Source organism: Lutra lutra, chromosome 9 (genome assembly GCF_902655055.1).
Source record: "Lutra lutra chromosome 9, mLutLut1.2, whole genome shotgun sequence".
Lineage (NCBI taxonomy): Eukaryota > Metazoa > Chordata > Mammalia > Carnivora > Mustelidae > Lutra > Lutra lutra.
This window is the reverse complement of record NC_062286.1, coordinates 92,014,755-92,026,913: the sequence shown is the minus strand read 5'-3', so window position 1 is coordinate 92,026,913 and position 12,159 is coordinate 92,014,755. Positions and strand designations below refer to the sequence as shown.

Genomic DNA, 12,159 nt, shown 5'->3' with positions numbered 1-12,159 from the left:
TTCTCAACTATCAAAAATAACCAAGAAAACCAGATCCACTGTTTATACTGCTTGAATAACCAGAGTGCTGATTTTCACATTGTATGTTTTTTATGATGTTTGAACATTATTAAAAGTACACCTGATTTGGGGCTCCTGGGTGCTACAGTCAGTTAAGTGGCTGACACCTGGTTTCAGCTCAGATCCTGATCTCAGGGTCATGACATCAAACCCTGCATTAGCTCTGTGCTCAGCACAGAGTCCGCTTGACTCTCCTTCCCTCTCCCTCTGCCCGCCCCACCCCCCAAATGAATAAGTAAATCCTTAAAAAAAATACACCTGGGGCGCCTGGGTGGCTCAGTCAGTTAAGCATGATCCTGGGGGTCCTGGGATCGAGCCCCAAGTCAGGCTCCCTGCTCATGAGTAGTCTGCTTCTCTCTCTCCCTCTCTGTGTGTGTGTGCTCTCTTTCTCTCTCTAGCTCTCTCTCTCTCTCCCTCAAATAAATAAATAAAATCTTTAAAAAATATATTTTAAAAAATACACCTGACTCTTAAGTTCTTAAAAACAACAACAACAACACAAAAAACCAAAAGGCAGGAGTAGAGTAAAAAGAAACAGAGAATGGGTGTGGTCAGCTTAATTGAGGCAGAGCTCCCTAAGAGGGAGTAACATTATCCTACTGACAGGCATTGGGAAGTAACAAGAGGTAGAATTCATCTGGACTTTCTCCCTGTACCAGCAGTACCTTGGTTTTCTTCATTTGTTTTTGTCCAAGAGCCAATTCAGGAACATCTGCAGGCTGGATTTTTTTTCTCATTTGATAATAAAAATAGTTTCATTGATTTCTGTGGCAGAAAAAAAAAAAACAAAACCTCTTCCTTCAAAGTTAAGACACCAACACTGTTTCTATGACATAAGTTAATATCTAGACATAATTAAGCAGTAGGGACAAGGTGGGAGGTACTTTTTAGTATTTCTGTTAGGAAAGCAAGTTGTGGTCTAGGTTCTAGATCACCGTTCTGGATGATCTTCAATTTCCTAGTGAAAAGTAGCAGAGATAGAGTACTTTCTATCTGGCCTAGATGAAATCACAGGACACCTCTGAATATAGGTATCTTGTTCCTGCAGCAGTGGTGTGCACTTGCTTTGTCTAGCTGCTAGAAAGAATTGCAAGCTGTGTCATTTTACTGGTCAATCTGCCTTCAAGGCACTTCAAGGCACCCAGTGTGTCATCTGCCCACAGATCCTTGTATTTTTGTGAACCACCTGCCTCCCACCCATACAGCCTTCCACCCCTTCCACGCCTGACACCCAAAAAATCTCTCAAACATCTTTCTGGAAAAACTAAACCAAACCAAACCTCTGGAAGTAACTATGCTTTCAAAAAAAAGTAATCTGGGGGCGCCTGGGTGGCTCAGTGGGTTAAAGCCTCTGCCTTCGGCTCAGGTCATGATCCCAGGATCCTGGGATCGAGCCCTGCATTGGCCTCTCTGCTCCGCGGATAGCCCGCTTCCCTCTCTCTCTCTGCCTGCCTCTCTGCCTACTTGTGATCTCTGTCTGTCAAATAAATAAATAAAATCTTTAAAAAAAAAAAAAAGTAATCTGAAGGAAACTCTTGCTTCAGTGGAGGAGTCCCCAGAAGGAAAAGTGCTGTTCAAGTTTCTAGTAACTCTACTCTGGTGTGTCTTTAGTCCACTGATATTTCTCAAATGCCTGCAGTTAACTACAGTACTCTGTGCTTTTCTTTATAAGAATGAAGTCAAATACCCACCCTGGCAAAGTGGTCATTTCCAAGAAGTGTTTGCAGAAGGATGGGCAGCTCCTTTTCCAGATGCAGCTTTAGGCAGAGCTGGGTCAGTTCCTCCCGGTCCAGAAAGCCTGTCCCTGTGGTGTCACAGCTGCTGTAGACTTCCCTGAGCTGTGAAACATAGTGGTTCTCTTCTTCTTCATCCATCCCATAGCAAGCTGGACATGCCAGGGGGAAAAAAAAATCAAGAGTACACTCTTACTGCCGCACCTCACACATTCTTTCACTGCTCTGATGAGCCCCAGCAAGGTGGCCCAGGTGCAGGTAGGGGCTGGGCACATGGGAAAAGGCATCCAGGGTGCTCTCAGTTTTATGTGAGGCCTCTGTAGGAGAGGCCAGAAGCATGTGACCAGGGAGCCAGTCCCTGTTCACAAAACCCAGAATCTCTTTGTTCTTTAAGATAAATATCTATTATTGGGGCGCCTGAGTGGCTCAGTTAAGCATTTAACTATTGATTTCATTTCAGGTCATGATTTCAGGGTCCTGGGATCAAGCCCCATGGCAGGCTCCCTGCTCAATGGAGAGTCTACCTGTCCTCTGCCCCTCCACCTGCCCTCTCTGTCTCTTTTAAATAAATAAATAAATATTTTTAAAGAAATTAAAAAAAAATTATCTAGGGAGCACCCAGGTGGCTCAGTCATTAAACACCTGCCTTTGGCTCAGGTCATGATTCCAGGGTCCTGGGATCAAGCCCCACCCATATCAGGCTCTCTGCTCAGTGGGAAGCCTGCTTCTCCCTCTCCCATTCCCCCTGCTTGTGTTTCCTCTCTTGCCGTGTCTCTCTCTGTCAAATAAATAAATAAAATCTTTATAAAAAAAAAAAGAAAGAAAAGAAATTTTAAAATTATCTATTATAGAATAATCAGAAAAAAGAGGTAAATGTAAAATAGAGAGCTAAAATTATCCCCCCAAATTATGAATATTTTGGCAAGTATATATACACTCTAATTTCTCTCTAGACATACACAAATATGGTATTTTTTCCCTTATTAGTATTCAGTTACAAATACTAAAAAGGAAAAATGTAAACAAATTTTACCAAATTTTTAATAAAAAATGGAAACTCCAATAAAATTTATAGAAGATGTTGATTAATCACAAAAGAAGAAAAACAGGGGCGCCTGGGTGGCTCAGTGGGTTAAGCCTCTGCCTTCAGCTCAGGTCATGGATCGAGCCCCACATCGGTCTCTCTGCTCTGCAGAGAGCCTGCTTCCTCCTCTCTCTCTGCCTGCCTCTCTGCCTACTTGTGATCTCAGTCTGTCAAATAAATAAATAAAATCTTAAAAAAAAAGAAGAAGAAGAAGAAAAATACATGGTTAATAACTTCTAAAAAGTTCTAAAAATATCTGTTCACATCAAAAAATATCCAAATAAAAACAAAGATACTATTTGTCACTGACAAATTATCAAGATTAACACCCCCAATGTTAGCTGAAGATATCATAAGAAGGGTCTCTCACATGTTGCTGAGAAAGTGACAAGTAAATACCTTCCAGACATTCTAGACTTTTCAGATTTGCCAAGAAATTTTTAAATAATTGTATTATCTTACCTATTTATTTCATGTACACAAAATTCCTTACAGAAATTCTTATAGCTTTGGGAAACAGAGCTACAGACAAAGACATAAAAGAAAATACAAGAAAATAAATAAAAGAAAATAAAATGTCCAATGAAAGAAAATAGCTTGCTAAGTTACAGCATAATTATATGGCAGAAGATTCAATAGGCTTAAAAAACACATTTTTGAAGAATATTTAACAGGATAGGAGGTGCAGTTGATAAAATATCAAGGCAGGATAAAAACTTTATAATAATAATAGCTAGTATACATACTAGTCAGTTCACATATTCATTTATATCTAGAACAGTTCTATCAGGAGACTTCTGCAATTCTGTGGGAGGAAGGAAGGAAGGGAAGGCAAGAGAAGAAAAGAAGAGGAGACGAGACAAGAAGAGAAGAAGGCAGAAGGGAGGGAAGCAAGAAAGTAGGGAGGGAAAATCTATACCAAAGTGGTAAGAGATGATTTTATGGTATTACACATTTCCATTTTCTACATTTTTATATTTCTGAAAAATTGTTACAGAAAATGAAACACTTCATAACTAGAAAAATGTCACTAAATCATGAAAAACACTTAAGTCCTAAAGGAATTAGGATGAACCATATGAACTTGTCAATACTGGACTGTTCTGACCAACAACAACAGTGATTTCATGTCAGCATATGACACAGACACAGATCCTGGACAACTCTGAAAAGAGGAAATATGATAAGTAAACAAGCATGGAAAACTGATCAAGCTCATTAATAATCAAATGATTAATTTATAAACATAAAACAGTGAAGCACATCTCTTACTAATAACAGACAGCACAATAAATGCCAATTAAATAAAGATATAATTCTTCCTAAGAGAGAGAGAGAGCAAGCATGTGATGGGGGGGGAGGGATGCAGGGGGAGGGGGAGACAGAGAATCCTAAGCAGGCTCCACAGCCAGTGTGGAGGCTGATACGGGGCTGGATCTCAAGAGCCTGAGATCATGACCTGAGCCGAAATCAAGAGTCAGACCCTTACCCACTGAGCCACCCAGGAGCCCCAAAGATATAATTTTTAATGTCGACACCATTTGACCACCATCACCCATGTGGGTAGGGAAGTCTCCCTCAGCACAAAAACTATATGAGGGACTGGAATCTGTTCACATCAACCCCCCAAGCCCAGAGTATCACTTTACTCAGGAAAACAACAGAATCAATGAATGTCAGTAAAAAAAAAAAACTCACTTTGAATAGAATCTTCATTGTGATGTTTTACCATGTTCTTAAAAGGTGAACTGCCTCCCCTGAGCTCCTGACTGACTGAACACCTGCTGATCAGGTGTAAAGACTACCAGCATCTACTCTGAGGATGAGTAAACCAGCTCCTGGCCTCAGGTTGGGTGCAGGAGTAAAGGGAGAACAAGCCTGCCCTATCCACTCATCAAATTACACGGGCACTTCAGCAGGAGCACGGGGAAGTGGAAAAACGGCAAGGAGCGCTGGACCTGGGAACACATACATGCTCCCATCCCAGACTGCTTTGAGATGATTAGAGACAACATCGAGAAACACAGATATACATGTGAAAACATGAAGGATAAATCAGAAAACTAAATGAGCTTCCTAACTCGATATCTGTCAAGCTTCTCATCCAAGATGAGTCCCCACCCAGAGTTGGGAGTTGCATCCTTTTGTGGACAACAGCCAGCTGTGGTGAGCTACATACAATACAATTTGCCAAAGCTAGTTTCTGATAAGCCACAAGTAAACAGATAGGAGAACATAACAATGAGAAAGATAAGTGGCAAAATTCAGTATGTTAAAGAGGGTAGAGGACTCAGGATGAGGAAGGTAAGGAGTGACTGGGGAGCCCTGACTATAGAACCTACCACACCCACATCTCTCTGATGCTCCCCCCACCTCAAGCTCTCTCCCTGTTGCCCTACTTACAATACACCCCTCCCCCACCACCTCTGCAAATCATGAACAAATTTTCCATTTCTTCTATTTTACCTTTAGTTATAACCAATTCAAGCAATTAAAAGTATATAAAGAAAACAAAAACAAAACAAAACAAAAGCCCAACCCCACTCCCAGAGGTAAACGTTGCTTAAAGTGTAGGTTTGAAATTATTCCCAAGTCTACAAGGTGGATGGACACACTGACATGTATACATACGTAACACACATAGACATGCATATTTTTACGTAAGTGTAACACCATACGTATTATTTTACAACTTTTATTTTTTTGTTATTATTATTATTTTTTAATTTATTTGACAGAGATCACAAGTAGGCAGAGAGGCAGAGAGAAAGAGCGGAGGAAGCAAGCTCCCTGCTGAGCAGAGAGCCTGATGTGGGGCTCAATCCCAGAACCCTGGGATCATGACCTTAGCTGAAGGCAGAGGATTTAACCCACTGAGCCACCCAGGAGCCCCTATTTTACAACTTTTAAAAAAATATACAACATCTGAGAGATCATTCCATGCCTTCTTCATTTAAAAAAATGACTATATGCTCTTGTGCTCTTCTGTGCAGAGATGTAACACAGCTTACCCAAGGACTGTTTTAGAGACACGGGGTATCTCCAGGGTTATCTCTTACAAAACCTTCCTCAGCAAACACCCCATGGGGCATCTTCATGAGTCCAGAAGGGACTAAATGAAGCCATGCTCTGTGGAGCATGCCCAGGGCGGTGCAGGAGTGTCCCTGGAGAAGGCAAACTTGGCAAACCTGTTTTCTCAGGGGCAGAGCAAGAAGAGAAGAAACATCTTCCTTTCCCAGCCATAGTCCTGGCATCCACATCCTAGGCAAGTCCTGCATCCACATCACTCTGGGTGGATGGGCTCTCTAGGAAGCAGGAATTTAAGTTCCTGTTGAGTTGCAGCTTTCCCTTTCTACACAGACAATGGAAGAGAGTCTCAATCTGGGGGCAGAAGCGCCCTGGCTGCCCATGGAGGTGTAGGCTGTGTGTGGAGGGCCCACTGGTGGTGAGTCTCCCCTGGTGAAAAGGTGGTCCACTGCCTGCCACATCCCAAAGCCTTGCTAAAACAAGGAGCAGCACAAAGAAAAAATAAGTACCAAGACTGCAGGCACCAGAGAGGCAACAAGACTTAAAAAGAAGGCTGGCAGCTCCTTCCTCATCACCTACAGGAGCTGTGTTTGCAGCGTCTTCAAAGGTCTCCAGGCCCCACCAAGTCTGGAGTTGTCTCTGTAGGCCCAGGCTGCTTCTACCTCATCTACTCTGGGAGCACACATGCACACTTTTGAGGCTGGATGGGGATTTCCACAGAACAGGAGGAGCTTCCATAGAATTAAAAAGACCACAGACTTAGCAGGCCAGCAGGGCCCCAGTTTTGGGGAGAGCAGCATAACCTCTTCGAACAGCCCCTGCTCCTACAGCATGAGGTCCCCATCTTCGTCAGCTCACAGCAGAACATCCAGTGTACGTACAATGAGCCTATGGGGTGAGAATGTAAAGAAAACCTGCCCTCAGTAAAACACTACTGGATTCAGGTCCTGAAAACAGGGACCAAGCCCTCACAGAAGGCTGAGTGCCAGAAGCACATTTCAGGGAAGAAGAACAGTCCCCTCTGTCTACAGCGAGGCTGGTGCAGTGTCTGGTAGGCTTTTGGGTATCCCCCACATGCCAGGTTATGAAACAGCTTCTAGAGAACCCTTCAGAGAGGCCACATATCTTCCGAGGGAAAACACATCAGTAACAATAAAGGGCAGTGAGGGCAAAGCAGGGCCTTAGGGGGTCAGAAGAAAATCAAGAAAATGTAAATGGGAAACAGGCCAAATGCACACGCCACCAGGTTGCCATCCAGTGACCCATGAGCAGGAGGGAGTGACTGGCATAGTCCTCCCAAGCTCCACACCCCATCTGCCCTCTAGGCCACAAGGCAGACAGACAGGCACTCAAGAAGGGCTCCAGCAGCACCTCCTATATTCCCAGAGCTGACCTCAGTGCAGGTCTGTTGTGCATCCTATCAAATGCTTGAAATGTTTCAGGTTTGCCCTTTTATGCTAGACATTCTCTGATGAGCCCATTTAAGCAAGAGCAATACAGGATGCTGCAATTTAGCAATCTCAAAGGGGAGGTCACCAGCATTATGGGTCCACTTAATCTCAGGGCTGCCGCATCCTAGGCTCCTCCAGTACAGGTCAGGCGTAGGAGGAGATACAAAGCAGGGGGAGAGAAGGGAGCACTCTCTAGAGCATTCACCCAGGTGATGGGGGCATTTCTCAGGAGGCCAGGTAAGCTTAAGAACCTTCCCAGTACCTGGACTGTCACAGAGGAGATAACAGGGAAATCAAGGCCCAGCAAACCCACATGTGTTCCCACATCACACTGGACCTGTCAAACCTGTGGCCTCCCTGTCTGATCTCCTGCCCCAGGATTCCAGGATTGGGCAGAATTCAGATGTGGGGGCTGAAGGGTAAAGGGCTCAGAGGGGTCCTCCCAGGAGCAAGGACAAGCTAGCCCTCCTAGTGAGAGAACTTACTGGTCTGTCCACATGCCTCCACAAATGGGTGGACGCAGGGGAGGGGCCCACACACTCAACCCCATGTCACCTGGGTTACACTTTGTTCTGCTCAATGCACAGTTGAGTTCCCGGCCATTCAGAAACATTCCTTTCCTCTCATTTCCCTCATCCCTGTGAATCTGACCCACTGCCCCAAGAGAGGAGGTGCTTCATCTACCGGCCAGGTGGGGAGAGGCAAATGGTGTGATTCAGGCACAGCAGCTCTACCAGTCGGACAAAAAAGATCTTTCAGTCACAATCTGTTAAGACATTTCCTAACCCCCCACCAAGGATGATGTCCAGCCCTGTTTTCAAAACAAAGGGGAAAAGGAGGCACTTGCCTCTATTCCTGTACACCCTGTGGAATTTGCCCTCCTCCCATTCCGAGATGTGGGAGGAGTCTTCCTGCAGCTTCTGCAATACCACATAACAAACCTCAGTGGTGGAACAGAAGGCAACACTGGCCAGGAAGGCTTGGAAGAACGGCAAAGCCACCTTCGGCTGGAAAGCATGGCCCAGGCATAGGTCTAGCCTGCCAGTGCAGGGTCATGAAGAGTTAGTTGCCTGTCTTCCCCTGCATTTAGGTGTCTCAGGAAAGGGCTGGTGTGACAAGACCACAGAATGACAGAAGTAGTAGAGAAACCTGAATGGGGGCCTCAAAATTCTGATGTTCACACACATACCCCTCATTTGCTAGAATCTGGAAGTAGTGAATGGGGAGGTGATGTTTGCAGGAGGGGAGACCCAAGAAGTGCACAAGCCTTACCCCACCCCCCAACACACAGAAAGAGAAATGAATATCCAGAAGGAGATAAAGGAAAATCATTTGAAGTTATCAAAGAAATGAGAGTGCTAGACAAAGGAATGATAAGGACACCAAGGGAGGTTTCTGGGACACTGACATATTATAGTTGTAAAAAAAAATCCAGTGGCAAGACTGGAAGACACAGAAGGAAATCTTCCATAAAGTATATCTAAATAGGAAGGGGCGACTAGGTGGCTGAATCAGTTAAGCATCTGCCTTTGGCTTGGGTCATGATCTTGGGGTCCTGGAATCAAGCCTTACATCAGGATCCCTGCTCAGCGGAAAGCCTGCTCCTTCCTCTTCTCCCCACTTATTCTCTCTCAAATAAAATAAATAAATAAAAAAATCTTTACATAAATAAATAAACAGTAAGGAGATGAGACCATATGACAAGGAAAAGACTGTCTCTTCTATAAATAGTATTGCAAAAACTGGATATCCACATGCAAAAGAATGAATTTTGACCCTTACCTTATACTATACACAAAAAACTGACAATAGATTCAAGATCTAAATTAAGATCTACAACTCTAAAACTCTAAAACTCTAAAAAGAAAACACAGAGGAAAAATTTCATGATGTTAGATTTGGGAATGGTTTCTTACAAAAGCACAGGCAACAAAAGCAAAAATAGGTAGATGGTACTATATCAAACTTAACTTCTGCACATTGAAGAAAAAAGTCAACAGAGTGAAAGGCAGTTTATATAGTGAATGGGAGAAAATAATTGTCAACCATATCTGATAGAAGATTAGTAACTAGAACATATAAAGAACTCCTACAACTCAATAACAAAAAATAAGTGACCCCATTTAAAAATGGGCAATGGTCTTAAAGAGATATTTCTCCAAAGACGATATGCAAATGGCTGACAAATGGCCAACCATATGCAAAAGCTCAACATCTCTCATCGTGAGAGAAATGCAATGACATACTATGTGACATACTATGTCACACCTATTAGGATGGCCACTATAAAAGAATAAGACAGAAAACAAGCATTGGTGAGGATGTGGAGAAGCTGGAACAGTACACAGCAATGTTGGTGAGCATGTAAAATGGTACCGCCACTCCGGAAAACTGTATGAAGGGTACTCAAAACTCTAAAACTAAAACCCATATGATCCAGCAATTCCACTTCCAGGTATATATCCAAAGGAACTGAAAGCAAGATCTTAGAGATACTTGCTTACCCATGTTCACCACAGCATTATCCACAACAGCCAAGAGGTAGAAGAGCCCAAATGTCCATTGACAGAAGAGCACAGAAACATCCATACAATGGATGTGGTATATCCATACAATGGAATATTATTCAGCCTTCAAAAGAAAGAAACCCTGTCACACACTACAACATGGCTGGACCCTGAGGATGTTATATTGAATGAACTCTGCCAGTCACAAGAGGACAAATACTGTGTGATTCCACTTACATACATGCTTAGTCAAATCAGAGACAGAAAGTAGAGTGGTGGTTGCCAGGGGCTGGTAGGAGTAGTGGGGGGGGGGGGAAGAGCTGTTCTGTGGGTATAGAGTTCAGTCACAGAAGAAAAAGTTCTCCAGGTGTGTTACTCTATGTGTGAATATAGTTAACACTTCTGAACTGTACATTTTAAAAAAGATTAAGTGGGTAAATTTTTTATTAAGTACTTTTTACTTTAAAATTTAAAAGTAAAAAGTTTTTACAAAGAAAATAATTCAAATTTTGGTGGCTTACTTTCTGAAATTGCCTGGCTCTGTTCTATAGCACTTTTATCTGGATTTTTTCTTTCATAACAACAGCAAGTATCAATCCCAAAGCTCCAGGCATCCTCTAAAAGTCCAGGAAAGGGAACCAGCTGAAGAGAAGGCAAATTGCAGGAATAATATAAGAACTTTCCAAGTAGACAGATGACTAACTCCCATCATGTAGGACAACAAATAAAATCTCACACCTAAGTAAATCCTTTTCTTTTCTCCATATTTTATTTTCAAAGCAATAAAATAAAAGTTGAGGCCACCTAAGTAAATCCTCGTGAAATTTCTGAACAAACCAACCAACCAACCAACCAACAAGTCATCAAAGCATCCAGATAAGAAAGAACACTCCCATGGACACCTGGGTGGCTCAGTGGGTTAGAGCTTCTGCCTTCAGCTCAGGTCATGATCTTAGGGCCCTGGGTTCGTGCCCCACATCGGGCTCTCTGCTTGGCGGGCAGCCTGCTTCCTCCTCTCTCTCTGCCTGCCTCTCTGCCTACTTGTGATCTCTGTCTGTCAAATAAATAAATAAAATCTTTTAAAAAAGAAAGAAAGAAAGAATACTCCCACACTCACAGCCCTGGGCAGCAGAACCAGCATGTGCTGTTGGCAGCAAGACCAAGAGCTCTCGTGAAACCAGGCCCTGACATCCCAAGTCAAGACTACTTTCAACCTCCTCTGGAAGCTACTGACATGTACTTCAGCAAAATGAGAAAGAGGAAGAGGCAGGATCTCGGATCTGGCTCCCATGCACGTGACAAAGACTCCTGGGAGAGCCGTCCTGGGGCAGGCCAGAGGGCAACCCACACAAAACCAACAACAAGAGCAACCCATGGGGTCTTGTGTGTATGTGACCAGCCAGAAAACAACAAATGGGTAGGTTTCTCACAGAGCTGATAGAGCATCTGGAAAAAAAAATAAGGATTAAGTCCATTAAAAAGTAAGTAAGTACAAACCAAGAAAACATGAACCTCTCTCTAAAGCCAAACTTGGCACATGGCCACATTTGGATGTGGCCATCGGGCAGGGGTGGCAGGGGTGGCAGGGAAGCCTCAAGGTGGAGATGCCATCCGAGTAACAGCCCTGGACTGTGGCAGAGGCAGTGGAGGAAGTGGGAAGGCACAGCCACAGAAGGACAGGTGTGGCGACCTCGGGAGGCTCTGCCCTATTTACCATCCAGAGCAGCCTTCCACGGGCCCCATACGACTGAGTTCCAGACTGGAGTCAAACACTTCTTCTCCTGCTGGGCAATTTCCCTTCCCACCTTCTGCTTTGCTACTGCTGAGGGGACAGTGATAGAAAATGACAGGGGCTAGATACACAAAAACAGCGGCTTAGCCTTAATGATCCTTGTAATTTCACCACTAACAGCATTAGAATTTTGGTTCCTACACCAAGGTTACCAGGTTCCCAGTTTTCATGCTGCTCAAATTCTATTTCTAGAAATGCCTCACTGAAAAACTGCCTCTTCCTCAGTCCTTCCCTCCCTCCCTGAGCCATCAACCTAAATTACAGGGGATAAGAAGCAGCCCTAACCCCACTCCTGCCCAGCAGGGGCCCTACAGCACAGAAGCTAGGGGAATCTTCTGTTTACACTTCCTAAATCCTCTCTGTGTGAGGCCAGGAGCCAGAACACGCCTTCCCCTGTAATCCTTCCACAGACTCCTGGGGAAGGAGGAAAGAAACACAGGGACAGACTTCTTTGCCTGCTCAAGCAGACCCTGCCATGGTCTCCCAGGACCCATCTGTCCAGGAC

At 43.9% G+C, this 12,159-nt stretch overlaps 1 protein-coding gene across 5 annotated transcripts in view; it reads right to left on the bottom strand.

Annotated features, from left to right (window-relative positions):
• NINL (ninein like) overlaps nucleotides 1-12,159 on the bottom strand; it is a 157,482-nt gene that overhangs the window by 77,255 nt on the left and 68,068 nt on the right. For all 5 annotated transcript variants that reach the window (XM_047744205.1, XM_047744209.1, XM_047744206.1 and 2 more), the window contains one exon: nucleotides 1,752-1,945. In XM_047744205.1, the coding sequence (XP_047600161.1) occupies nucleotides 1,752-1,945 (194 nt within the window). The remainder of the gene's footprint in view (nucleotides 1-1,751; nucleotides 1,946-12,159) is intronic.